Here is a 27,169-nt window from a genome sequence, read left to right on the forward strand (position 1 = left end):
GCACTGGGGTGGAGGTGATGGAGAGTAGTTGATGGAGGGTGGTGTGGACAGGAAGCATTCTTGACCCATCCACCTGAAATAGAGCTTCCCCACAGGAGTAAAGTTTAGGTAGAATACCTCTCAGTCACTATTGACTGGAATAGAGCACAAAGCCTTTATGGCATGGGGCTGGGGATAAAAACCACAAGCAGCCTGTCCCTCCCAGGTAGGCTGGTAACCCCAGACTGTGAGCCTTGGAAGGCAGAGACTCTATCTTCTTGGGGTCACTTGTCCAGAGTAGAGTGCCCGGAAGAGAGTTTCTGTTATATGGGGCTAGGGGGAAAGGAAGCCGGTCGTGGCTCAAATACCACAGACTCTTGCTTTTTGTATTGATATTTAGTAAATTTTGTTAATACACATTTCTTCATTTGAGTATGCCGTTGGGAAAATTCTACACACTTTAAGTGATTGTTTTTGTTTTTTATAATTTCCATCAATTAAATTGTTCTTTTGCTGGGGAATGAGTCCACTGAACTACTTACTCCACCATTTTAGAAGTTCTGGAAATATTTTTTTTCCATAACAAGTGCATAATATACCTAATTGGGGAATGAGTAAATGCTTTTGTCCATACATGATCTCTATTTGCTTACCTTAACACTTTGATTTTATCTATATAAACTTCTCTCTTAAGCTTAGATTCCAAATTTACTCCTCTCCCAACACATTCAGTTTCCATATATCATTCTGTTCTTTCTATGAAAATAAATATAGTTGCAAGTGTTTATTGAGTTCTTTCAAATCCTGGCTTTATTTCTCTGTAACAGATTTTTATGGGCTTAGCATATGGAAGGAGCTTGATAAATTTTAGTTTCCTCCTTTCCTTCCTCCCTCCCTCCCTTCCTTCCTTCCTCCCTTCCTTCCTCCCTCCCTTCCTTCCTCCCTTCCTTCTTTCCTTCCTCCCTCCCTCCCTTCTTTCCTTCCTTCCTTCCTTCCTCCCTCCCTTCCTTCCTCCCTTCCTTCCTCCCTTCCTTCCTTCCTTCCTTCCTTCCTTCCTTCCTTCCTTCCTGCCTTCCTCCCCTCTTTCCTCTGCATGTCTTATCTGCTACACTTTAGGTTTAGGTGCTAACCAAACCTATCTTGTCTCTCTTGCTAGACTATTTGATCTCAGGGGGTAAGGATACCTATTTTTCTTTCTCTGGATTCCCCATAGGCATGGCACTATACTTTTCAAGTGGCAGGCACGCAATACATGTCTGTTTATTGATTAATTATACAAACTGGGGGGTGCTCATGCTGGCATTCTTCCAGAGGGATTGAAGAAAGACAGAAAGCGGTAAGAAAGAGATCCCCCCATGAGATTATGTATGTTTTAGCAGCAGATACAACTGCGGAGGAGGCTACCAGCAATCTCAGTTACCTGGACTAAATGTCATGCTTGATCAGAGGTACATGAGAGGTGGAGGCAGTAAGAGACCTGGGCAACAATAAGTATATCATCATAAAATGTGGGAAGATTGAATGCACTGGCGTTACTAAACACAGATTGCAGGAGTTTATGGAAATCTTGCCACAAAACTTTCTGGGGTAGCAGAAAGGCTTACAGTGAAAGGTGTAAAGACCTTTCTAAAAGAGCTGATATTTGCACTTATGGAAACCAAACCATGGGGCTTGCCAAGAGAGAGGGGTGGGTAGGAGTAACAGCTGGATCAGAGCAGAGTTTGGATTGAACACATTGGGATGGTCTCCTGAGCACAATGCAAGGGTCAGAATCACCAGACAAGCTACAGAAATACGTACGTTTATTGTATGTTAAAATAGCCAGACTCTCCGTGCTCTGTGGGTGGGCTGGATGGAAATGACCCTGACCAGGAAGGGAGCGAGTTGGCCTTGGTGTCTGATGTTGCATGTGTATGTAGGCTGAGAAGACTCAAGCACAAGTAACATTTATGGGGACCCAAGTCTGATAATGAAGGAAAGCAAATGGAGACATCTGGGCTGTGCGCTTCTATGCACAAAACATGGCCCTGGCAAAGAGGAATATAAACCTTTCGATGAGAAGCTTTTCTTACAAATTTACTGCAAATATTATACATCAAAAAAATAATGCTTGTGCATTCAAAGTACTTAGAATATTCAGTAAAGTAGAAACAAAAGACTGAAAACAATCTGCACAGAATCTGGCTGTCAACATTTCTGCTCCCTTTCCTTTCCCCCACCCTACTTCTCTTCACTTTTAAACTATTTCATATGCAAGTTTTACCTGCTCATGATCATATTCGATGCACATTTCTACACCTGGCATCTTTCTCTTCACAATACATCAGAAGAACCATTTTAATGGCTGCATTACAGTCCATCACATGAATGTGTTATCACTTAATAATTTCTTTCATTATCTATTTAGTTTTTTTTTTATTGTTATACCAACAGGATGGGAAACTATGGTCTGATAAACATATTTCTGCAAATACATTTATGCATATTTATTTTCCCCTGTCTTAGGTTATTTCATTTGGATGGATTTCCAGAAGTGGAATTGCTAGATCATAATAACCCTGTATGAACATTTTTAAGACTCTTGATCCATTAATGCCAAGTTGCTCTGCAAGACTTCCACATCAACTTACATTTCAATGCAGTGTATGGGAGTTCTTAGAAAGATAAATATTAAGACACAGAGAGAGTATACCAGAGTTTCTAGATAAGAATTAATGGAATGAGCTGCTGGGTATCACCCAAGAGAAGAAAAGGAATAAAATCACATCAGTGATGTACAAATAGAGAATATTCCTGACATACACTTGAGTAATAAATGGTGCTTGTTCTCAGATAATCACCTTTATTCAAGAGCCACACTCTATGATACCACTTCCATGACACCTCCCCACATTACTCTAGTCAAAATGGCTATTCTCACGGATATTCCTTCAGAACTTTTTTTCTGATCCCTCTTATTGAAGTTAGCTCTGCCCACAGCACCTACTCAAGTCCAGGTTAATCACAGGTATACATACAATGTTTGCTGAATTTAATTTGTATGTTCAAATGCCATGGGAATATGAAAAGGAAGAAGGCAGGAAGCAGGATGAGCTGGGGATGCGTATGTGGGGACAGGATGAAGTTAGTGAATTAGTTTATTTTGCAAGGTTGGCTTTCTCTTTGGTCATGATAAGGAGACTATTGGCATCAAGATTTTCTGAAGCCATACGGGCACCTGGGTGGCTTAGTCGGTTAAGCGTCTGCCTTCGGGGTCCTGGGATAGAGCCCTGCATTAGCCTCCCTGCTCAGTGGGGAGTCTGCTTCTCCCTCTCCCCCTCCCCCTGCTCTGCTCTCTCTTTCTGGCTCTCTTTCAAATAAATGAAATTTTAAAATCTTTTAAAAGATAAATAAAAATAAAGATTTTCTGAAGCCATTAGGGAGGAGAGACTAAGCAAACCAGTGTAGGCTCAGGTCATCTCATGTATGGAGGCATAAGACTGAGTGAGTAACTCATACCTTGAGAAGGGTGCTGACGTCTGTGCACCATGTTAGGGTCTCATGATAGTCATAACCAGACCAAACTTCTGTAGGTAGTGCTGGCGATGGGGGTGGGTCAGTGTTTCTTAAAGGGAATAGGTACTCCAGCTATCAGTTGCCCTGGGAAGAAGTTATTCTTCTTAGGTAGGAAAGAACCAGAATGAGAAAATCTTATTTCTGTAGAGGCAATCAGCATGGTCTGTGTCCTGAGGAGGAAAAAAGGTAGGCTGTACTTCGCTCCACTATAATAAAACCTTCAGTACAACCTTCATACACATTGCTAGCCATGTCTGTGCACCCCTTTGTGGATCTCAGGGGAGGGGCTTACCCCAGGACCAGAGGAAAGGAAGCTAGAAGAGCACAAAGAGGAGTCACCATCAAGACACAGCATTGCCCAGGCAAATGGTGACTTCTTCAGCGTCACTTCCAGAGAGTGAGCTAAGGTCAATGAAATGAGCTACAGAAAAGGCCATGGGACCTGCTCTTGAGCAGACATGAAGCACCACCTTGGGGACCCATCAAGAATACCTCATGACTGCATTAGGCATGACCGGTTTCCAAACATAAAGGGTGGAAGGAGCTGTGATCACTATAACTCTTGTCACGTAGCAATACAATAGAGACAAGAAGAGCTACTCTGCTCAGGCTCCTCTCCTCCCCCCACTGCAGGACTTCCACATATGTAGACTTAGTAATTTCTCATGATTACCTTATATATCCACTGTATATTTATATATATATATAGATTATATTTCTTGTAAAGAGATGACTTACATATGGTTTATATTAAATATAGGTATTAAATTCTGGGTCAAGAAAGTCAGAATCTAGCCATCTATAAAGAAAAGTTCAAAGAAAAGAAGAATAAGAAAGCTTAAAGTGGGAGCAGTTGAGCTCTCTTTAACAAGCAAAGAAAGTAAAGTATGAAACCTATGAACTTAATTAACCAAGATGCTAAAGATACAGAGGTGCTGGAGATCTATGTACATTTACAAAATAAAGTGAAGGCATTTTATTAGAAGTTTTGTAAATACCCCTTGGATCAGGGTGATATGGTTATGGGTGATTGGATCATTTTATGTAATGCTGATTTGATACATTCACTGCTAGTGTTTAAAATTAAAGCAGGTGATCTTGGAATGGAAAGACAAAGGCCAACTTGGAAAACAAAGACTTTTCAAGATGTCAAGAAAGCTTTACAAGGTATCTTTTAGGTGTGGGGGAGGAGGTGTGGATGTGATTCACTCAGAGGAAGGAATGATCAAGCTTCAAAAATATGGGACTCATTAAAAAATTGATGAACAACATCTATTGTACACCTTATGCTGTTTAGAAAAAAGGCTTACATGTGTAATACAATATATATAATTATATATACATCATATATAATTATATATAATATATCTTTATTATATATATTATATATGTGTATATGTGTATATGTATAAAAGATATGTGTATATGTATAAAAGATATATATACATATATAAAGATATATAATATATATCTTTTTTAAGTACAAACATTATTGGGAGCAATTAATTGCCATAAAAGTATACAAAAGTATACAAAAGTATACAAAAAGTATACAGTTATTTTGAGAAGTTGCTATCATTATTAATGTAATTTAGGTAAACTATTCCCAGATGGACTATCCCTTCTTCCAGGAGCATATTCTTCATCTTTGCATGTGCAAATGCCACCAATATCTGTTATGTTCCAAACCAAGACCCCTTTTCCCTAATAAATGGTGTTTTATATTTCTAAGTCACTTAATCAAAATAATTTCTTTTAGACATATTCAGTGTCTGCTCTGGAATTCCCAACTGTAGCGTTTTTATGTTTCATGGGTGTTTGGTAAACATAGACCTAATCCATGCAGGAAAAAAAGTTTGTATTCTTCATGAATTTTAGTTTCAGTAATGTATCAGTTGTGAAAATAAGTCTCATCTGCAAATGTATACTAAAGTAGAATTACTTTGGTCCCCTTCAACTTCAATATTTGATAGCCCTGTGAATCAAACAGGAAATAAATAGCCCTGCTGGTGAGCTTTGATTGACATAGCCCGTCTATTTTGGGCAAAGTTCTGTGCTCAGCATGGGGATGGCAGAATCAATAGAACTCTAAAGCCTCAAACCCATCTTGGAGATGTTTGAATGCCCGAATGGAAATGTTGACCTTTTCTTGTTGGAAACTCACTTCCCCACTTAATGAAGTTGTAGCTGCAAAGGAAAGTGCATGGTCAGCTGGAGTCAGAAAATAGTTTCATATGGATTGGATGTTGATCATTCTTGACATCAAATTCCATACCCGGAACCTATTACTCCAGACCCTCATTAGAGGGCATAACCTTGAATGGCCTGGTCTCTAGCTCCTCTCTGAAGCAGAGCCAAGAGAAATGAGATTTCAGGAATACTCACTAAGGGGCAAGTCACCCATCCCTTCTCCATGGGATTCAGAGGTGGATCAAACAAGATGTTGAAAAGCTATCACCTGAGAGGTTGCAAAGGAAATAAAGAAAAATGATTTAAAATTCTGGCTTCCCTCCACTTCGAGGAAAAGGAAAGGTGACATGTTCTTGAACACACCAATCTTAGAAATGGATGTTGAGGACACAGTTTACCCTGGGATCGGGATCAGGTCCAGAGATTTTTCAGGGGAAACCCCGATAGCTGAGGGAAAACTAGATTCCCTTGATACCCCAGTATGAAGGGTGTGGTCCTTTTATTTTATTTTTATTTATTTATTTATTTTTTAAAAGATTTTATTTATTTATGTGAGAGAGAGTGAGAGAGAGAAAGAGCACAAGAGGGGGGAGCGGGAGATGGAGAAGCAGACTCCCTGCTGAGCAGGGAGCCCAATGTGGGACTCGATCCTGGGATTCCAGGATCATGACCTGAGCCGAAGGCAGTCGCTTAACCAACTGAGCCACCCAGGCGCCCGGGTGTGGTCCTTTTAAAGTTCCTAACTGTGAGGATACCAGAACCAGTACCAGTTTCTCTGTCTCTGGATCTGCTGAGTTTGTCACTGGTGGGAATGGTCGGCCCCTCCAATCCCTTTGTGTTGTATCTGAGCAGAAAGATAAGAACTTCTTTTCCCTGAGGTCAGAAGACTTCAACAAAGCCTAAGGTCAGAAATGGTAAGGGAATTGGATCTAGTTTAATATAAAGAGTGTCTTTCATTTGTTTGTTTTTAAATGGTCAGACCAGAGTTGACCCAGAATGAACCAAGCCATATTTGGAGGAAGAGGCATGAGCATCTCGTCCTCAGAGGTGTTCAGACATGTATGTTCAGAAAGACTTCTTCACAATGTTATCAAGATACGCCAGTAAGCAAGAACAGGCAAAACAGTGGCTAAGATGTCCATTATGGACACTTCAGTCTCCCAACTCTGAAACTTAACGTCACCAGCCATAAAATGAGGATTTAGAAATGTCCCTCCCTCAGAGAGTTCGTGAGAATTGAATGTGGTATTGTATGTGCAGCGCCTACAAGGGCCATGCCTATGGCGGGACCTTAATTAAAGTTCATCCTCTTCTCATCAACTATCCAGGTCTAACCAAAGTTTCACTGTTCCTGGAGTTGTGATTAAAATTTTAAATGTACAACATCCTCCAAGGTGTCCACCTGAAATGTCTCAGGAAAGAAAAGTTTTAATAGGTACACATGCTTACAATGGTGATACGCTGACATTTAAAAGCAGTAATACTTGAACTGAGCATAGAAAAAAGGCTGGTACCCCAACGTGACTGCCCTGCATAATCACCCGACCCTCTTCCTGTTCTCAAGGCAAGATTATGCACCCGAGCTCAGCATGGCATAGCCAGTTTTGTTTGCAGGTAAAATCGAGGTCTGCTGCCAGTCATTGATTTGCTATTGCTCTGTTTGATGAATGTCACAGTCAGGAAGTAGAAATAAAAATCTTATAACACATATAGACCTCTGGTAGGCAAAAAACTCAGTCCTAAGGGAGCGCTATCAAAATTAAGTCCTGAGTAGAGACACAAAATAATCACCTTTCCTTTGATTCCTAAGGGGCATTGGTAATATTATGAAATTTCACTATAAAGAGTTCAAGCCATTTGCTTGACATATCTTCACTCTACAAGTTAATACATATATTTCATATAATCCTAAATAAAACATCAAAAGGAAATGCCCTGCAACACAGTGAAATTACTATAAAATGTATTTGGACATATGCATGTCACGTAATGGTTTAAAGAATTAGGAGATGCTAGCTCTTTTGGATATAAAGATATATTATACAGCAGCAAAAATTAACACAGTGTGGTGCTTGTACAAAACCAGACAAATGGATCAATGAGACAGAAGGGAAAAAGTGTATGTGTACTTACCCATATGACTTCAACTTATCATTGTGTAATTGGAGGGAAGGGACCATTTTATAAATGATGTTGGTAAAACTAGCAAATCTTTGAGGGGTATAAATGTCAGTAAATCTTTTGCATTGATGTGTGATTACAGATTCCTGATGGGTAAAGGGTTTATGTATAAAATAATCCCCAAGCATAGAAAAGTAAAGTAAAATTAACACTTTATGAGGTCTTTCTGGGAGAAAATAATTGTAAATTTTGAAATGATAAGTGTTAAGGAAAAATCCAACAGTTTTATCCCCCATAAAATGAAAATTTTCTCTAGAGTAAAATAAAACAAAACAATAAAAAGTCAGATTCAGAAAAAAATTGCTTAAAATCGTCAGTGAAAGTGATGATATCTAAAATACTTGTAGAATTTATATTTTAATAAAATGATCCCAGATTATAATCGATATGTTAGTAGAGAAAAATTCTCAAGTGAGGAAGAACAAATGATAAGCAGAAATGAGGACACAGATGGAATGTTTTTATCTGCTATACAACCAAAAAAACAGAAAAAAAACCCAGAGTAATTTGGTGTTTTAAATTTGTGGTCAAATGGTAAATTGTCATGCTATGGGGGAATGGGAAAAATCAACGAAATCTTTTGGAAAGTAGTACACAAACCACCAAGAGTCATAAAAATATTCAAGCCCTTTGAAGGATTTAACTAAAGAAATAATAGTAAAGTTTTTTGATGTCAAACCATACATCTATTAAGGAATTAATGTCCAAAATATTTACAGAACTACAACTCAATAAAATAACAATAAAAAAATAAACAATCCAATTTAAAAATCTATCATCAAGACCATTTCAGACAGACAGGGTAAGATGTCATCCTCACAGAGAGGAAGCTGGGCTATCAGTTATCAAACTTCTTTTTCTTCTTGAATATGATTTATTTCTCCAATGATACAGGTATTTCTTCATTTCTTTCTTTTTTTATAGTTTCTAGTGTAGAGATCTTGCACTTATTTTTTTAAAACTTACAGTTAACTATTTCCTGTTTTCTAGTGTTATTGTAAATGTATTTTTAAAATATTTTCGTTTGTTTTGGCTAACATGTAAAAATACGTTTGATATCTTGGCATCCTATGACCTTATTAAGCCCACATATTATTTCTTTTTTTTTTTTCCAGTTATCAAACTTCTATTCTTAGCCCCATGTGATGGTGGGCTTACTATACATTATCATTTCACTTTCGCACCTGGTGGCAAGAGACAGGTATCACCATCACCATCTACAGATCATGAAACTGACTGGAGTTCCAGTTGTTTCTTCTTACCTTGATTCTGATTCCCTCTGGCTCTTGACTATCTTATCTCTCCAACCTATGGCAGATTACGGGCCCCATCAGGAGTTCATTAGTGTCTTCCTCTTCTTCCTTTATTCCAAAGCAAGATTAAGAGACGCTTAATTGTTGGGCTTAAACTATCTGCTGCTACAATTTAGTTTTTTAAGTGCCTGTTTTCTTTGAGCAAAACCACTTCCTAAAATTACTCTCTGCTTTCTAATAGCACACTTGGCATATACAAGAGAACATGCTTTTGGTTTTATTTTTGTTTGTGTGTGTGTGTATGTGTGTTGGGGGGTGGATAAGTATCCTGTGTACCTCTCGGCTGCAAAAATTACTCCACTGATCTGCCCATCCACTTGCCTCTCTCTTCCAGTAAACTGCAAAGCTTTCGGATAGATACTAAATTGTTCTGATAATTTTAACTCTAGCATCTCACTCAGTGCCTAATCTGTAAATAAATAATTATTGAATGATGAATGGAGACACTGCTTACAGTTCCAGTCCTCTGACAATAAAGTTAAAGGTCAACGTTTTCTCCCTCTGACAAACAGGTATCCTCACACAGATAAAAAGGTCTGAGACAGAGCTAGGAGGGACCTTTAAGAAATCCTATGATCAGGACCTTTGTTTTTATAGATGTCTAAGAATGATGGTGAGAAGCATCTTAAGTCACAGGGTGCACTAGAGGGATAGCTAGATAGCTACATAAATACTGTCTTTCTATATATTCATATCACCACACACATGTATCTGTTAGTGTGAACACACACATGGGCTTTTATGCATCCTTGTAGCATGTGCATATAGAGATGTGTACATGTATACATACACACACGTATATTTTTAAGCTGGTTCACATTTAAAGAATGCTCACTGGATGCTAACTTCCTCTCCCCATCTTCCCAGCCCCTCATTCGCCCACCCCGACACACACACTTTGTTAACATCTGAGGGTCACTGTTTTAGAGACTCACTGAGAATAGTAGGATAGATGCCACGGAGACCACACAGAGAGACACCGCAGTAATGGAGAGGCTGAGCGTGACAAAGCCCCAGGCTAAGGCAGCAGGGCCAGAAGGGTTCTGATGTAGGGTGGGGAGGTGGGGCATTCCAGAGGTGAAATCAAGGGGACAACGTTCTTGTGTCTCCACTTCGGGTAGTGGATCGCGCCTTGGGTTTGTCAGTGATAGCACTGTCCCAGCTTGCGGTGTACTCTTTAGTGAGAGACCAGAGGGGCCTTCCTTGGTGAGGACACATACCACGAAGAATATTGTTTCCAGCTCTTGAAAACTTGAAGCTGCAGTTTATCAAAAAGTTCTGTACTTTGAGGTGTCCCTGCATTGAGCAGATTACCACCCCCCCAAGTAAGCAGACCCAATGGCTGGTGACACAAAACAGTCCTTCCTCTGATAAATGAAATCATGCATTCCAGAACAAATCCCCAGGCGCCTTCTGCCTCAATTATCTGTGGATTCTTCCTCCTGTCTCTGGTCTCCCCTTTAACACCATCTGTCTTGTCTCTTGTTTGTCTTTGACTAGACAGAATGATCTTTAGCTCTCTTCCTGACCTTTGCAGGCCAACACACTGCCCCAGAGGAAACTCTGAGCCTTGTGTTTCACAGAGGACTTCCCTGATGTTTTTGACCTTGGCCTCTCTCCTCTAAAGCAGGGCTTTCTGACAGCCATGGCCAGGCTCTTATCTCTCCAGTCCAAGCAGGGGTGTCAGAATGTCCCAGGGAATCATTAATCAAGGGCCCCATCCTGACATCTGCTCGTTAGAAGCTCTCCAGGAGCCTTGAGTGCATCTGGAGGTCTAGGCCAACCGCACAGGGCTGCTTTCTATCCACAGACCCATCCCAGAGCAGCAAGCTGATTGATGGCAAAATGGAGAATTAAACATTTATGTGTGGAAGACCAGAAAGGCACAGGAAGAAAGAAATTTAAGTGCATGTGCCTGCTTGGGAACATCATCCATTTCCCTGAACAATGCCCATTTCTCTCATTACTATATTCCTGTAAGGAAAACTCACTTCAGTGTAACATCTGTCCCAGGTTGACAAATCATATTAGATAGTTGAGTTGTTTCTCCATCCAAACAATTGAAAAAGGCCAGTCATCTTTTTCTCTTCCTTTAAGATTTGTTCAAGTACTTTCTTCTCCGGTGTGTTTCCTGACCCCTTCTCCCACCTAGACTCCTCCACAGATCTCTTCTCCCCAGATAGTTAAGAATCAGCCACCTTGCTTCAAATAATACTCTTGAGGGTTGGGAGAAGGAGGATGATGCCCACTCTGAATGTGTGTCATGATCAAGAGGGGTCCCACTTATTCTAGGTGGGGTTGGAACAGGGAGAGGCAAAATTCATCTCAATAAAAGCAAGAACTTTCTAACAATGTCGGTAAACAGATCAAATGCACATGATATTTTTCCAACTAGAGAGTCCATCAATTTTATAAATTTGATAGAGAGGTGAGCTATTTATAGGAACTGAACGTATGAAGCTGATGTGTAGAGAAGAAGTAGAAAGGGTTCACATTTTTAGCAAGAGTGGCTCAGTAATTCTCCACAGTGGATATGGTAAGCTGGTGACATAGGCTTAGACTACAAAGGTTGAAAGGGATTTTTTGTTGATGTAACTTGATTTTTATGTATTTAAAATGTCAGAAGAGTCAGAAAACACTAAAGAGCTTAGTTCTCTTTGAATAAAGACCCCATAGGCTTAGTTTCACCGTGTGAATAGCAGAATAGGTTGAGGGATCCCAGGTGAGGAGGTGAAGTAAACGGTACTGGTCATGCACTACCCATTAGACTTGGGTCTTATACATGCTTCCTTCTGTCTTCACAACAACTCGAGAAGAAGGTGCTATTCTTATGAAGCTTTTTCTATTTTCAGGAAGCATTGTATTTTAGAACAAAGAATCTTCTTAAACATTGCTAGCTGTTTTATGACACATGCCTTCCTTTTATCTGTTCTAAAATATTTCCATTGAGCATCCTTGTCTTGATGTAGGGAGGTTTGGTTCATTCTGGCCAAAACCTCAGCGGCTTCATTGTCTGTGATCTTATCTCCTTTCATCCTTTGCCTTTTAAGATAAACTTTGCCATTCTTATCAGATATATGCATGCGCACACACACACTCAGACACCCACACTATAGAACTAATCATATTACACCATAGCTGTTGATTTATGGGTCTTCTCACTTCTTGAGAGCACCGAGCAGTCTTAATCATCCTTAGATTCCTAGATCTTAGCACAGTTCTTGGAAAAGGATATATTTAAATTGCTGAATGAATGAATTCATAAATGAATTTTAACTTTTCTCTTTGGATCTTCTGGGCAATAATTAGCTGTAGTGTCAGGCATAGATAATACTGGGTAAAGAATAACAGGATTGAAAGGCCCATCATTCCATATCAGGATGAGATGATCCTTTTGATTTTTGTTTTTGAATTTTCTTTTAAGGAAGCAATTTCAGATTAATGGAATTCCTTTCTGCCAACTGGTGCACATCATAAAATAAGCCAGAATAATTTATGAAAGTTTTCTCTCAGCTCTAACCTGTCATTTGAAACACAATCAAATATGAGGGCATTTCTTGATGATAATGAGTGTGGGTAAAGGGGGGAAACTGGGTTTCTGTAACTCAGGCTCTCTCCAGGATAAGGTAGTATCACCCTTCTCGGAAACTACATCAACAACATTATCATGGGGGTCCCCTTGAGACATACCTACTCATACATGCATTATAAAGGGTCTACTCTATCCTGCTGTCTGATGGGCTGGTGGTTAGTCATTTCAGTCTTAGTGAAAACAACTCTTTGGTGTGTGATCTCATATACAAATGGCTATTTATTCTGGGCATTCCTCTACCCCAACCCATCAAACCACATTCCTTAGAGATTTCTCATTGGGTTTTAATGTATTATCAAAGCAGAAGTTATCACGTTGGCAAAGGAATTTTCCTCTGCACGCTGCCATCTGTCATAATATGTAGTCCTTCCCTTACTATACATCAAGCTACTCAGTATGACTATATTATATCGATGTTTGTTTCTCTTAGGGAGTTCTGAAACAAATAATACATTTGGAAGATAATGTTTTTTCTCTTTTTTGAACAACTTCATGAATTTAGACATGGACAACAGGAATGACTAGGAGTTTGGTTTGTTCTCTTCTCCTGCTGGAATTTCTAATCAAAGAGACCACATTGGACATCTCTGTTTCAGAATCTCAAATGTGGTCCCATTCATATAGGGCTAATTCAAAAAGATGGTGCGCTTTGCAATCCTGATCAATCCTGGTATTTGATCTTGACTCTATCTCCGACTCAAATGGTGACAGTATATAGTATGTTCAATAAATAGTAAATGCTATTATCACTGTGGTCAGGTCAGTTTGAAGCTTGGGGACATGACCATAAGTCTCAACCACTTCATGCTCCACCTGACTTACATAATAGCCTCTCTTGGATTACCTCTGGTTGGATCCCATTATCTGCTCTTATACTGAAGCTGAGCTCTTTAAACTCATGTTTCTTATTGCAGTGCAAAAGGTGCTTTATGTTATACGACTATTGCTTGCCTCTGCAGACTCAACTTTGACTTTCCCTTCTCTAGTTTGCCCACCACCTCAGAGAGGTATCTATAGGCAGAATGATCTTAGATGATTTGCCTAAATTCTCTGAGCCTTCTTACCTATAAGATGACAATGATCATGGTACCTGCCTAAGGGCTGTTGGAAGACTATTTGAATTCATGTCCACACAGTGCTTATAAGCATTTCAAGCCTATCTATGGTGAGGAGAACCTGACTCAACAACAAGGAGTCCAGGTAGGAAGAAATTATATCAGAGACGATGAGATCCCAGACTGGAGCAATAGCAGCAAAAAAGATACCTAATGTGTATTGGCAATTTACTGTATGTCAAGTATAAGACTAAGCATTTTACCTGAATTGACAAATTGGACCTTGGGAGAACCCTGAGACACAGGTATCCCTATTCTGAAAATGAGGAGATAATGTTTCAGTGAAGTAAAAATAAAACAAAAAAACCTCTTTTTAAAAAAAGATTTATTTATTTATTTTAGAGAGAGAGTATGTGTTTATGAGTGGGGGGAGGGACAAAGGAAAAGGAGAGGAGACTCCCTGCTGAGTGGGGAGCCTGCTGTGGGGCTCAATCTCAGGACCCTGAGATCATGACCTGAGCTAAAACCAAGAGTGGGATGCTTAACCGACTGAGCCACCCAGGCACCCCTCAAAAAATCTCTTTTGATTGGAAGAGCCAGGATTTGATCCTGGTTTATGTGAAACAAAATTTTTGGAACAGAAAAGAAAGAAATATAATTTTTTTGCATTGTGTTTGCACTGTGTTCATAGCTTACAAAACATTGTCAAGCATTTTGCTTAACATGCTTCCAAAACATAGAGTAAAATCACAAAGAGCCATATTTAAAATCAGGGATAATATGATTGAAAGAGATAAAGAGCTGAAGACTAGCGGAAATTCATGCAATGAATTACCATGCACCCACTGGAAAAAAAAAAAGATGAAGCCTATTTTGACGTTGGAAAATGCGCTGTGCTTATTGATGAATTACGTGAGCAGTTTAGAGAGCATCATGCATGGTGTGACGCCATGTTTATGAAGGAGCACATAATGTTTCTATGATCAGCAAACATAACCATACTATTTAAATCTGAAAATCAAAATAAACTCCTTTCCCCAAAGTGGCCAAAACAAAACCAAACTCCTCGTATATTAGTTTCTAAGGACTGTCTACTCTCGTAGCCTGCAAAATCCATGAGGGCATTCTCTCTCACTTTGCCCAGCACCTAGCACAGGGCCTGGTGTAGAGGGCATTCTCAAAAAAAAAAAAAAAAAAGCTCGTGTTTGTCTGTGTTAATAACTGATGTGAGCATATACAATGTAATGTGTAATAGAAGCCTCTTCATTTAGACTCATCTGTCCTTGGCTTTCCCAGCTGTAAAGTGCCAGCTAATAATTTTTCATTCACTAGTCTGTAGTCTCGCAAACTTTTGCTCATCTGGTAATCTTTTACTTTCCAAGTTCCTTCTTCAAAAGAATGAACTACAGAAATTACCCACAGTCCTGAGTTCCCACCTACCCTCCATGGCAGAGAATAATAAGCCTTACGGTTACTATGTCAACACAGAGGACAGCTCTGGATGTCCCGGCATTCTGGGGCAAGGAGTGCTACATTCTGCCCTGACTTCCTGTTTGGTGACCAGAGGGCTCCTGCAGCCCCTCCCCCCAAAAGCACAGCTTTTAGTGCTCACAGCTGACTTGCCCAACCTCATCTTTTCCTAGTTGTCTGCTAAGCCTGTTTTCCTTACCCGCTCATTTTGACCCATCTCCCTTTTACTTCCAAAGAGGATGTGAAGGGACTTTATTTTCACTAGTCCTTGTGTCTGTTTTGTTCTCTGATTCACAAACCAGGAAAAAGTTCCTTCAAATATATGAGCAAAAGCAGGAGTACTAAAGGCAAAGGGATTGAGTGGAACTCGAATCTCAGTATAGAAGTGTAGCAAGAGATCACAACAGAACATTGCAAAATTAAGAAGAAAATTGTTAGTAAGATCATACACACGCCATCAAATGATTGGAGGGATGACAAAGGCTTGGAAATACTGTGGGGGTTAAGCCAAAAGAATTCATTTAATGTAAACATGTATCAGAGGAGGTCTTTTATGGGATGCTGTCAGGAACAGACTTGATAACTTAAGGATTCAGAATGAACAAAAAGAGCTGAGAGCAGGCAAAGCCATTTTTGGCAAATGCTTAGTGGCAGACACACCCTTCCCCCCAAATCTATTTTGGATATGTCAAGCTTCCTAATGCAGAGACTTACGTATCAGTGTTTAGCTTTTATATCCTATTTCATCCTTCTCCAGCTTTCAAAGGAGAAAAAAAAAACAGTATGGGGCAGGTAAATTCTGGACTAGAATTCGTCTAAGATCGTTTTTACTTTCTTTTATCTTTTCAATTCACCATCTTTAAGACCCACGTCAGTTCTGTCCTCGGCTCAGAGTTTTACAAGAAAGGCACACTCACCGGTGTTCTTGGTCCGGCTTGACTGCCTTCCTGCTCCGCTTTGCTAAGTTTGCAGATGCCAGTTTGGGGACCTTCAGAGGGAATACAAACGGCCACCAGAATTTTTAGTGATCAAAAGGAACATGTTTAAACAATCCTCAGTAGATTTACAAATTAACGAACTCCCCACATTAGAATTTCATTCCGTGAGCATTTCCTTCCCTTTAATTGCTGGCTTGCTCCTTCATTACATTGGCATTCTCAGTCACTGTGTAAATGCTGCAGCTGTTTTAGCCCGGTGTTCCTCTCTTTTGGAGTAAACCATTAACTCGCCATTTCAGTCTTCTATAAAAATGCTTATGATTGACAAAACTTTATGAAACAGTGGCAAATTGGAAGAAAATTAGTGCCACGAACAAGGAACAGCTAAGCTGTATTCGGAGAGAAATTTGTCATTGTGGGCTAACAGTGTAATTGGCTGGTTAAATATGTTATAAACAGGCTCAGCTTTATACCCCCCACCCTCCTCTTCTTTCTTTCTTCCTTCCTTCCTTCCTTCCCTCCCTCCCTCCTTTCTTTCCTTTCTCTCCCTTCCTTCCTTCCTTCCTTCCTTCCTTCCTTCCTTCCTTCCTTCCTTCCTTCCTTCCCTTCTTTCCTTTCTTTCTTGTTCCCCCATCTTAAAATTGTACAATTTCATGTCCTTCAGCATCATAAGGGTTTCCTTTTGGAAACCCTTTTGGATGGGTTTTTCAAATTTTTCCAGAAATTTGAGACATTTTTGTTTGGTTCATTTTAAATTGTGTGCTGTGAACGTAGAAGGTACTATATGATAGTGAGCTTCTTAAACATGAAGTGGCAACAAACAAACAAACAAAACCTTTAGCTTTTGGTTTCCTCCCAAGCAATTAGTGGCTCTCCTAATCAGTAGACACCATGTTAAAATAGTCAAGCAGACTAGGAATGCAGGCAGACTGGATTTTTGTTTTCTTTCTAATACTTGTTTATTCTTAATTGAGGTATAAATCACACATAGTAAATACACTTTAAGGTACAGTGGAGTGACTTCTAACACATGTGTATGTTGCTGTAATTGCCACCCGGATTAAAAGAAATCAGTTTTTTTAAAAGTAGTCTTTGAAGCATTATTTGCATTGGTTTTCATTCTTCTTCCCCATGAGTGATATACAGAAATCCCTTGTAAAATATGGTCCTTTAATTCCCTGTAAGAAACCCAGGATTCCAGATCTAAACTAAGCCTTGTCCAGAAGACCTTGGTTTTAAAACAGCAACTGGGCAAATGGATGGAGGAAATTCAGTGGGGTATGATAACTAGGATGAAAAATCAGCCATTTCCCTGGACTGAAGTCTAGGTCCAATCAGAGGTGCTGGTTTTAGTCTTTCTGCCACTACCCCTCGAGCTCTGTACACAGTTCAGTGCTCTGAAGCAGAACGTCGACATCAGACAGAGCTGATGGACACAGATCGTTTATGTACTTACTTTTTCATGTATTTATTTATTTGCATTGTGCCTGCAGCAGCCTGTCTGGTAAATGCCTGTGTAACAGCTAATTAAAATAGCTTTTAGACATATATTTCAATTAAGATGCAGTTCACTAAGCCAATCAGTTATAGGTTATTATAAAATTTCAAAGGTGACTTGAAATGCAATAGTACAAAATTAAGAAATCATAATTTACCCAAAAGGGCCACCTTGATTTTGAAGTGTTGACCATCGAACTGTGTATAATCTCCAAAAAGTATGGTAATTACATCCACTCCCTTCCCATGTCTGACTAATGCATTACAATAAATTAAAAGGGCAATTTAGAAATATGCCTCTGAAGTTGCCCCCGCATTATTAAATCAGGGACAAAGAATTATATTCTTTATTCCAACTTGCCATAATTTATACTGCCCTCGAGATAAACACAAACGGGGAATAGCTAACATCGGTTTTCAGAAAAAAAGCCTGGGTCATTATGAAGGTTTGTCCTTTCAGCTTGGCTAACATATCCCTGTATGCACCCAGATGTGGACATGTGCATTGTTCTGGTGCTTTCTTCTTCCGACAGAAGCTCATAGTGGGAGAATTTTCATTAGGCAAGAGCTGTGGATGTCATTAAAAAGGAACAAGATTACTATTGACTGTGGGAAGCAAAGGTCAGAGAGGGGCCTGCCTTTCCCATCACTGCTTTTTTTTTTTTTTTCTCATATGTATCTAATCATATCAGGTCCTGATGCGTCCTTTGTGTGTGGAATTCCTGCTTTAAATGTTGTAATACATCAAGCCAAGGTTCATCTCAAAAAATGTGCTTCGCAGGCTGTTCCAATTTTGCTGCCATAAATTTATTATTTAAAGAAAATGCTGTGACATACAATATTTTAGTATCTTAGAAACCAAGGAGGGCTATCACAGAGGCAAAGACGGGAAGGGAAGATGAGCAGTAACCGTCCGTTGTTATTGGAACGGACATCCCAGCATGGCCAGAGAGATCAAAAGTGGGAGAAGATCCAGAAATAAGGGAATAGATCAGAGGAGGCCTTTTCTTCCAGCATTGCCCTGCTTCTGGGGCATGTCCATTGCAGAGGCTCCAGGAGACAGGAGCTACACGACAAGGCCTGATATAGACACCATGTCTCCCCTTAGACTTCAGCAATGCCAGCCTTCAACTCTGGCCACACCACCTCCTTCCCCACTCTCTGCCCAGATGTGCACACCCAAAGGCCCAGGCAGTCCTTCATGCCCACTTCCCACCTTATCACCCCAACAGAGTGGGGTTATTGTCTCCAGTCACTTCCCAATCTGCAAGGAATTAAAAGCCAGGGTAGTCTGCTTGCACCAAGGCCTGGAGTGCAAGGGCACCCCTGCCCCGAGGAGTCTGCAGCCCCGAGGAGCACATGGGTGATGTCAGACCACCTGGGTCCCCATCTTCCCAGTCATGCATGAGGGGAATGGGAAAAACCTCTCTCTGTACTTTAGTGGCCTCATTTGTAAAAACATAGATCCTGCCTCCTGATGTCTCCACACATCAACAATGCAAGGCTTGCAACATGCTTGACACGGCACCTGCCACAAAATAAGGGCTCCATGTGTTAGTTCCTTCTTCTTGTCTTCCACCAGTGCATCTCCTGGGTACTCGCACCTTCTGCCTTTTTATTGTGCTACAACGCTAGACAATTTGTGGGTGCCATCAAAACTCCCCTGGCGGCAGAGACTGGTTTCTTCTGCCTCAGTCTTAAGAGCTCTGACATACAAGGGAGGCAGCTCTGCGCCCCTGTCTAGGACTCAGTATCTGATGCTCCCACTTTCTGCTGGCCTCCCTTGCAGGGGAGATTCTCCTTATGTCCCCTGAAGCTGCCTACATTGGAACACCTGGAATATTGCTAGGATATTCCAAAAACTGTTCCTTGACTGCGATCATTTGTCCATGTATTAACATAAATTTCATTTGTTTAACAAGTATTTACTGAAAGAAAACTTCCTCCGAATCCTCAGCTCGGGCTCAGGCACAATCTCCTGCCTCTTCCAATGGGTAGATATTTTTCTCCCATTTCCCCATATTCCTTCTAACTCTAGCAACTTCCTCCTCTCCCAGACTTAGTTTCTTTTATGCACAGTATATTTATGGTGGTGCCGACCCTGATGCTGACTCATGGTTAAAAGACAGATGTTCCTCCTGAGGATATAGAATACCTTTCCCCAAAATTGACCTGGCATCTGATGAAATCCTTCAACTCTGTTTATGAAGAGATGTGTGCCCTTGGCAAGTCACTTGGCCTCTCTGAGCAGCTTCATTCAAATTACAGCTAAAATAATACTGCTTCCTCTCAGGCTTTTGTGAAATATTCACAAAGGAAATATCTAGCATGAGCTAGTGTAAGCTCAACATGAGAGTATGATCAATTTCCGTGTCTTCCGTTTAGTCATGGATCCCATTTGTTTTTTCCGTTTTTTCAAATTGTGGTAAAGTACACATATAAAATTTACCATCTTAACCATTTTTTTAAATGTATAGTTCAGTGACATTGAACCATGGTTGTTATTCAACCATCACCACCACCCATCTCCACAACTGTTTTCATCTTCCCAAACTGAAAATCTATAAACAATAATTCCTCATGCTTCCCCTTCTACTTTCTGTCTCTATGAACTTGATTACTCTAGGTACCTCATATGAGTGCAGTCACACTGAATTTGGGTTCTGTTGACTGGTTGATTTCACTTAGCATAATGTCCTCGGAGGTTCATCCATGTTGTAGCACATGTCAGAATCACCTTCCTTTTTAAGGCTGAAGAATATTCCATTGTATGTATGAATGTACATACTACATCTTACTTATTCATTCTTTCATGGACACGTGGGTTGCTTTGTGATGAATGCTGCTATAAACGTGGGTGTACAAATATATCTTCTAGACCCTGCTTTCAATTCTTTTGAGTATATATCCAAAAGTGGAATTGCTAGATCATACGGTAATTTGATGTTTAGTTTTTTGAGAAACCCCATACTGGTTTTGACAATGGCTATTCCATTTTATATTCCCAACACTGGTGCAAAAGATCATTATCCCAGATCTTTGCTAACACTTGTTATTTTCTGTTTTGTTTTGCTTTGCTTGGTTTGTTTTTTGCTAGTAGCCATCCTACTGGGTATAAGGTGATATCTCATTGCAGTTTGGGATCGAATTTCCCTAATGATTTGTAATGTTGAACATCTTGTCATGTTGTTACTGGTCATTTATATATCTTCTTTGGAGAACCCATTTATTTTTATATTATTTTTATTTTTTATTTTTTTAAAGATTTTATTTATTTATTTGACAGAGACAGAGACAGTGAGAGCAGGAACACAAGCAGTGGAAGTGGGAGAGGGAGAAGCAGGCTTCCTGCTGAGCAGGGAGCCCGATGTGGGACTCGATCCCAGGACTCTGGGATCATGACCTGAGCCGAAGGAAGCCACTTAACGACTGAGCCACCCAGGCGCCCCACCCATTTATTTTTAAATGTTATTATCTGTAATCCAGTTTGGTGGAGTATTCAATGGCCCAGAGCTGAGTTTGGCCCTAGTGCTGCCACTAACCAGCTGTGTGATCTCAAGCAATGTGGGGGAATCTCTGTGAGACTCATTTTACTTTCATATAAAATAGGGATAAATATCGTACTTCCTGGAGCACCTGGGTAGCGCAGTCAGTTGGGCATCTGACTCTTGATTTCAGCTGGGTTTATGATCTCGGGGGTCGTGAGATCAAGCCTCACGTTGGGCTCTGCACTCAGAGGGGAGTCTGCTTGGAATTCTCTCTCTGCTTCTGCCCCTCTCCCCTGCTCACTCTCTTTTGCGCTCTCTCTCTCCCTCTCTCTCAAGTAAATAAATCTTTAAAAAAGAGTACTTCCCATATAGGAATGCTGTGATCTGATGACCAAAAAATGCTCATCTGAGTCTCCTCGCAATAGGAACAAGAAGGGGGCAGGACTATTGTTACATCATCAATTTCATCCCCACTATTATTATAGGAAAGTAAGTTCCTCAATTACTTTGGTTAGTCACAGCTAAATGGAGTGAAGTTGTACCTTTTTCGCCAAAGAGTGCTGGACAGCTGTCTATGTGAAGAACAGTATTCTCAGAAAGACTGAAATGACTTGCAGTGCAATTTCCATGTTTATAGGACTCTTCTTCCCACCTCTGCCATCCACCATTCTTTCCTAAAAATCCTCCAGTGCTCAGGAAAGCACACGATAGAACCTCTTTCTGCCGCCAAATGGTGTGTACTAGCTAGCTGCATGAGTGATTCTTCTGGTTTGCTGTTTGGATAGTGATTAGTTTAGATGAAGTCAGTGTCTGTAATGAACATACACTTCTGGGTGGCTCCTAAAGATGCATCATCCAGGGGTTTTTCCTATGTCCACTCAGATATACTAATACCTAAGAACCAGTATGAACTGCCTAGGAACTACTTACCATGTGCTTACTGTATGCTAGAGAGCAGGGATTCTGCATATGTCATCCCTTTGGATACTGAAAATGAAGCCGTGAATCAAATAATGTCCCCATTTTAGAGATGAGGAGACTGAACCTCATGAAGGTGATCTAACTTGATGATTTCAGCTCACACAACTTTTACAGGAGGAATTAGGATTCGAGTAGCTCTGATTGAGTCTAATCTTTTCTCTGCTCTTCTTCCTCTACGGCAGTTCAGAAAATGTTGGGGGTGGGAGGTAACTATCTGTTGTTCACTTATATATTTCATAGCAAGTGGAAGGTAAGGGGCACTCTAAGCATGGATTTTTAGGGAACCAAGAATTCAAGATTAATTCTGCTGTTTCCATGAGATGGAGGAAGGGTTATATTCCCAGTGCTAATGTTAAACTTAATAGACTGGATCATAAATGAATTAGATAGATGAATAACAAAGAGAGAGAGAGAGAGTGCTCTCTCCAATATATAGCATTATCCTCATCTGTACAGTATAAGTATTCCTCTATCTGAAAGTGTGAGTAAAATGCTCTGACATTGGAAAGGGATGTATAGAAGCTTTAAGACTCCTCCAGCGCTTACATACCTTTCCACCGCATCTATTCCCAGGTCACAGATGAGGAAGCTGAGGCCGAGAGAATGAGTTGCCTAAAGTCAGCAATTGCTCCTCTAAGGTGTCTTCACTCTGTATGGCTTAGTGGTGAGATTACGGGCCCCAGAATCCATTAGATGCTGATTCTGATCCCAATTTCTGCTTATATCTAGAGGACCTTGCTAGGCCCTGCCATCCCTGGGGACTTCAGATTTTCCATCTGGAAAACAAAAATGGCATCTGACTCACGAGGCTTTTTGACTATGAGATTTGATAGCATTTGTGAAAATGTGCTTTGCCAAGTTTGATGCATGCTTCATGCTTTTAACAAATGCTGCTTTCACTTCTTTCACCGTGGACAGTACTTCTGATAAAGTAAACCTTACTCCATTTCTCAGATTAGGATGCCCAGGCCATAGCTGCTGACAGCTTGCATGGCTTTATGCTCAATAAAGAGGCACGTAGAAGATTTATCACCCAGATGTGACAAATGGGCCCTTTCCTATTATGGTGTCAGGCCACATATTGAAATTACAACCTGTCATCTGTCCTGATGACCTTTCAGCTCTCAATCCTTGCAATTTTCTTAAATGAATAATCCACCTATAGGACACGTACCTGCCAATTTCAGCAATCAATACCATCCTTTTTGGTGGTCGTTATAGGAACTTGTTTTGTTACCCCTCAAACAGATGCTTGAGTCAGGGGAAGCAATTCATTCTGTCCAGTGCAAACAGATCTCAGTATTTTAGTTGGGAAATACAACCACCTCAGAGAATCACTTTCTCTAATGAGGAATTCTTAGTGGGAAGGATTCTATACTCAAGGGGAGTTTAAGTCAGTCATTTGCATGGTCATGAAACATTCTTTTATTTTTTAAAGACCTACAATGTTTCAGACTCAGTACTAAGCCTATAGTTGGTATTACCTAGCATGTACACACCTAGGATGTGCATGTGTCCATCGTAGGTAACATACATTATACATATAGACACATGTGTGTGTATGTTTGTGATGGGATGGTGATTTGCAGAGATGGTATGCGTATAAATAATTACTAAATGACCAAATGCATTATAGGCCAAAAGAGAGGGCTAATATGCTATGAGACTCTAGAAGAGAAAAGAAAACACCATGTCTACATTGGATATCTTAGAGATGACTTCATAGGCTGTGAAGTTTGGAAAGAATTTGGACAAATGCACATGAGGAGACGGAGGGTCCTGAAGAGAGAAGAAAAAGTATACATAAAATGTGACTGTGAAATGGGCCATGTACAGTATAAAATAAGAGTGGGGACTTGTCTCATGTACTCCTGTGTTCCTGGAACCTTGTGTCAGCATACAGTAGGTGATCATTAAAGCTTTGTTGAATGAGCTGTGGATAGACTAGACAAGATTGGGGACAACTGATATTCCAGAATAACAAAGGTTACAGATCCGATCCCAAGGAAGTTTAGAACAGGAATGGAAGATGCAGATACAGATAGAGATGTAGATGTGGACACGGATATGGACATTAGTCACACACACATTCCTCCTCTTGCTTTAACGTATGCCTGTCAGATCTGGTGAATCCTGGGCTAATGATTGACCTTAGGATTATATGGTATTTGAATAGCAAAGATTACTTGATTTCACTTAAAATATGGTGCAACATCATTCTTATATTGTAGAGAGAAAACTGCCGAGATGGTCTACCTGCTTCTGGAGGAAGAAGCTTGTTTCTGAGCTGCAAATCCGACTCCTGGAGCCCACTGGTTTGGAAGAGGCTTAATTTATTTCTGGCTGTCCTTTGAATTTGCAAAGGCCTCGGCGCTGAAAGATGCTGCAGTTCTCCGAGGCTGATCCCCTTGGAATTCATCAGCAAGCACACAGCAAGCCCCTGAAACGGCATCCCATCTGGTGTGCTCAGGATGGACGTGGCAGGGGTGAAGGGAGGCAGCACCCATGGGCATTCAGCATTTGACCTTCGTATGTTCCCATACAACTGTGCACTGGGGGCAGCCCTATCTTTGGAGTTGGTCATGTCACTGTTGAAGAAAGATCAGGAATTTGAAAGAAGGCATGATAAAAGGAGTAGACAGTACAAAGGAACAGAGAAAAAGTCTTTTGGTAGCAAGTAGAAGAAATCTGACTCCAACTAACCTGGCAGGGAGAAAGTATTTACTTTCTCACTTAATGAGAGAGTCTGAGGTGGGAGGCAAACATCTCCAATGACTTCAAGAATATTGCCATCTCTGCCTCTTTCCCTCTGCATCTCTTCTCCTTCTTCGCCTCCCTTTCTCCATGTCTTACTTAGCTTAGATGGTCTCAGCAGGCTGCCCTCAGTCCTTCCTCCCAGAGTCAGGCATCCTTCGGAGGATGACAAGAGAAGGGCAGGCCCATCCAGCTCCAGGCTTATGCTGGCTTAACTTTTGGAACCTGAAGGAAGTGGAGAGCTTACTTAGTCAATACACAATCCCAAAACGAAAACAAAAACTGAACCAAAACCAAACAAAAACAAAACAAAACAAATACACAATCCAGCCTGGTGACAGACTCATCATTGTGCAGTCATTGTGGCAGGAGGGATGGGGTGCCCTGAATGACCATATCTGGGTCACAAGTGCGCACTGGGGGGACAGGATACTGTGACTGGCAGCCAGAGCAGAACCACCATTAAGAAATGGAGGAGAGACAGGTTCCAAAAGGGATGTCCGGAATGAGAGGCTGTTAATAAAACACAAGATGAAAAGGATTTTGCCAATTTAGAAATGGGGGAAAGACTCTTTTAGGCAGTCTCACACACTGATCAGTGAAGTAAACAGCTTTTTCAGAGTCCTCATTAACTCGGTGAAGCTAGCAGGATAGAAACCGAGAAAAGAAAATAAAGCTTTGGGCATATCCTCAATAGTCCAGCATGTGTTGGAGTTGTCGGATTGTGTAACAAAGTCAAACTAAGACCCTTTGAAATGTTGCAGCCCATCCTCAATATTAACTTTTTTGTTTCTGTTTTATTTTTGAAGCCAAACTTAATGGGTACAGCTTTGGCTATAGGCATAGTCATGTGTCATTACGTAAATAATGACGATGAGGGTGCTAGTGATGATATTCTCAGGTCAAAAATATACCGTAAGTCAGATGGGCATAATCATAAGGCCTGTGCATTCTCAAACCATACGGTGACCCATGACTGGAGGTAAGGAAGTTACCTGGTAGGATCGGGGTCCAGGGAACCGACATCGCTCTTGGGAGTGACATTCAGAATATAACACTGAACATCAACTCTATGCCAAATTGTGTGCAGCTCCTCTCTATATTGCTCGCTTATTCCATCCTTCAGAACTTCCACCAGGGAGAGGCGATTTATTATCATTTCTTCATCCAGAAGAGCAGACTGAAATAAAAAGAAGATTTTCTTGTACAAGGTCAAACAGTGCCCAAGTTCAGCCCTGTTGTTGCTACAGTGCCACAAATAAACAGAAGGCCACAACAGGAACACAATGTCACCATGCTTCTTTCCAATGCAGTTAGTGTTATTAGGATGGGAAGACAGAATGCTTTAGGAACACAAAGGACGGAGCAAACAATGCTACTGGTCTTGAAGTCTGTATAAGGTTAGCTGGAAGGAGTGTGGGAAAAGGGACGTGGCACATTGGGAATGGCATTCCAAAGGCCTAAGGTTTGTAAACATCAGATATGTCCACTGGGAGCACCTGACCCACAGGCACTTGGGAAATACACACTAAAAAAATGAGTGAATGAATGAATGAATGAGTGAATGAATAAATATTTATTCATTCAGCATTTTTTATTTATAAACCTTCATTATTAATTCACATGATATAGTATGTCTGCTTGAGTCTTTGAGGAGTTGAACAAATCAATATGTTCTTCATCTCATTTCTATAAAGCTTTCCACAAGAACGAAATTAGGGGTGGGGGATCTTTTCCCTGCACTCTTCCTACTCATCCCCACCCCTAGATAGCTCTTCCTAAGGGGTTTGTAAATCTCTGCTTATGCACCCAAATCCTGCTGTCTGACAAAGAAAAACTCCCTGTGAATTATAATTTGGATTTTTTTTTTTAATATAGGGCAGTCAGAATGAAGCTTTCTGGTGGCCGCTTAATTTGGAGGGCATTATTTTTAGCCCTGCAAAGGACAAGTGGCATGAAAACAATTAGGATCTTTTGTCAAGTTAATTAAATTTTACTAAGTGTAGTAATTTCAGTGGGCTTCGTACACCAGAGGTAAAACTAATTAAAACGCAAATTCTTCCTAGTCTAATAAGGAGTTCTGACTTGGGTAGCTGAAGAATGTTGTGCATACTGAGAGATATTCAAAACTAATTTATAATGAGACGAGGGCAAACCCTTAAATGGCTCAGTTCTG

General features: G+C 40.4%; 1 protein-coding gene across 1 annotated transcript in view; it reads left to right on the plus strand.

The window, feature by feature from the left end:
• The window catches only part of CDH11 (cadherin 11), a 188,546-nt gene extending 164,006 nt beyond the window's left edge, over positions 1–24,540 (plus strand). Inside the window, exon 13 of the mRNA XM_064581191.1 lies at positions 24,471–24,540. Coding sequence (XP_064437261.1) covers positions 24,471–24,525 — 55 coding nt within the window. The 3' untranslated portion in view covers positions 24,526–24,540. The remainder of the gene's footprint in view (positions 1–24,470) is intronic.
• The last annotated feature ends 2,629 nt before the right edge of the window (positions 24,541–27,169 follow it).

The sequence above is a fragment of the Mirounga angustirostris genome, unplaced genomic scaffold, assembly GCF_029215605.1.
Source record: "Mirounga angustirostris isolate CCGP_5_RB_7025 unplaced genomic scaffold, mMirAng1.0.hap1 SCAF_16, whole genome shotgun sequence".
In the NCBI taxonomy this organism is placed as follows: Eukaryota; Metazoa; Chordata; class Mammalia; order Carnivora; family Phocidae; genus Mirounga; species Mirounga angustirostris.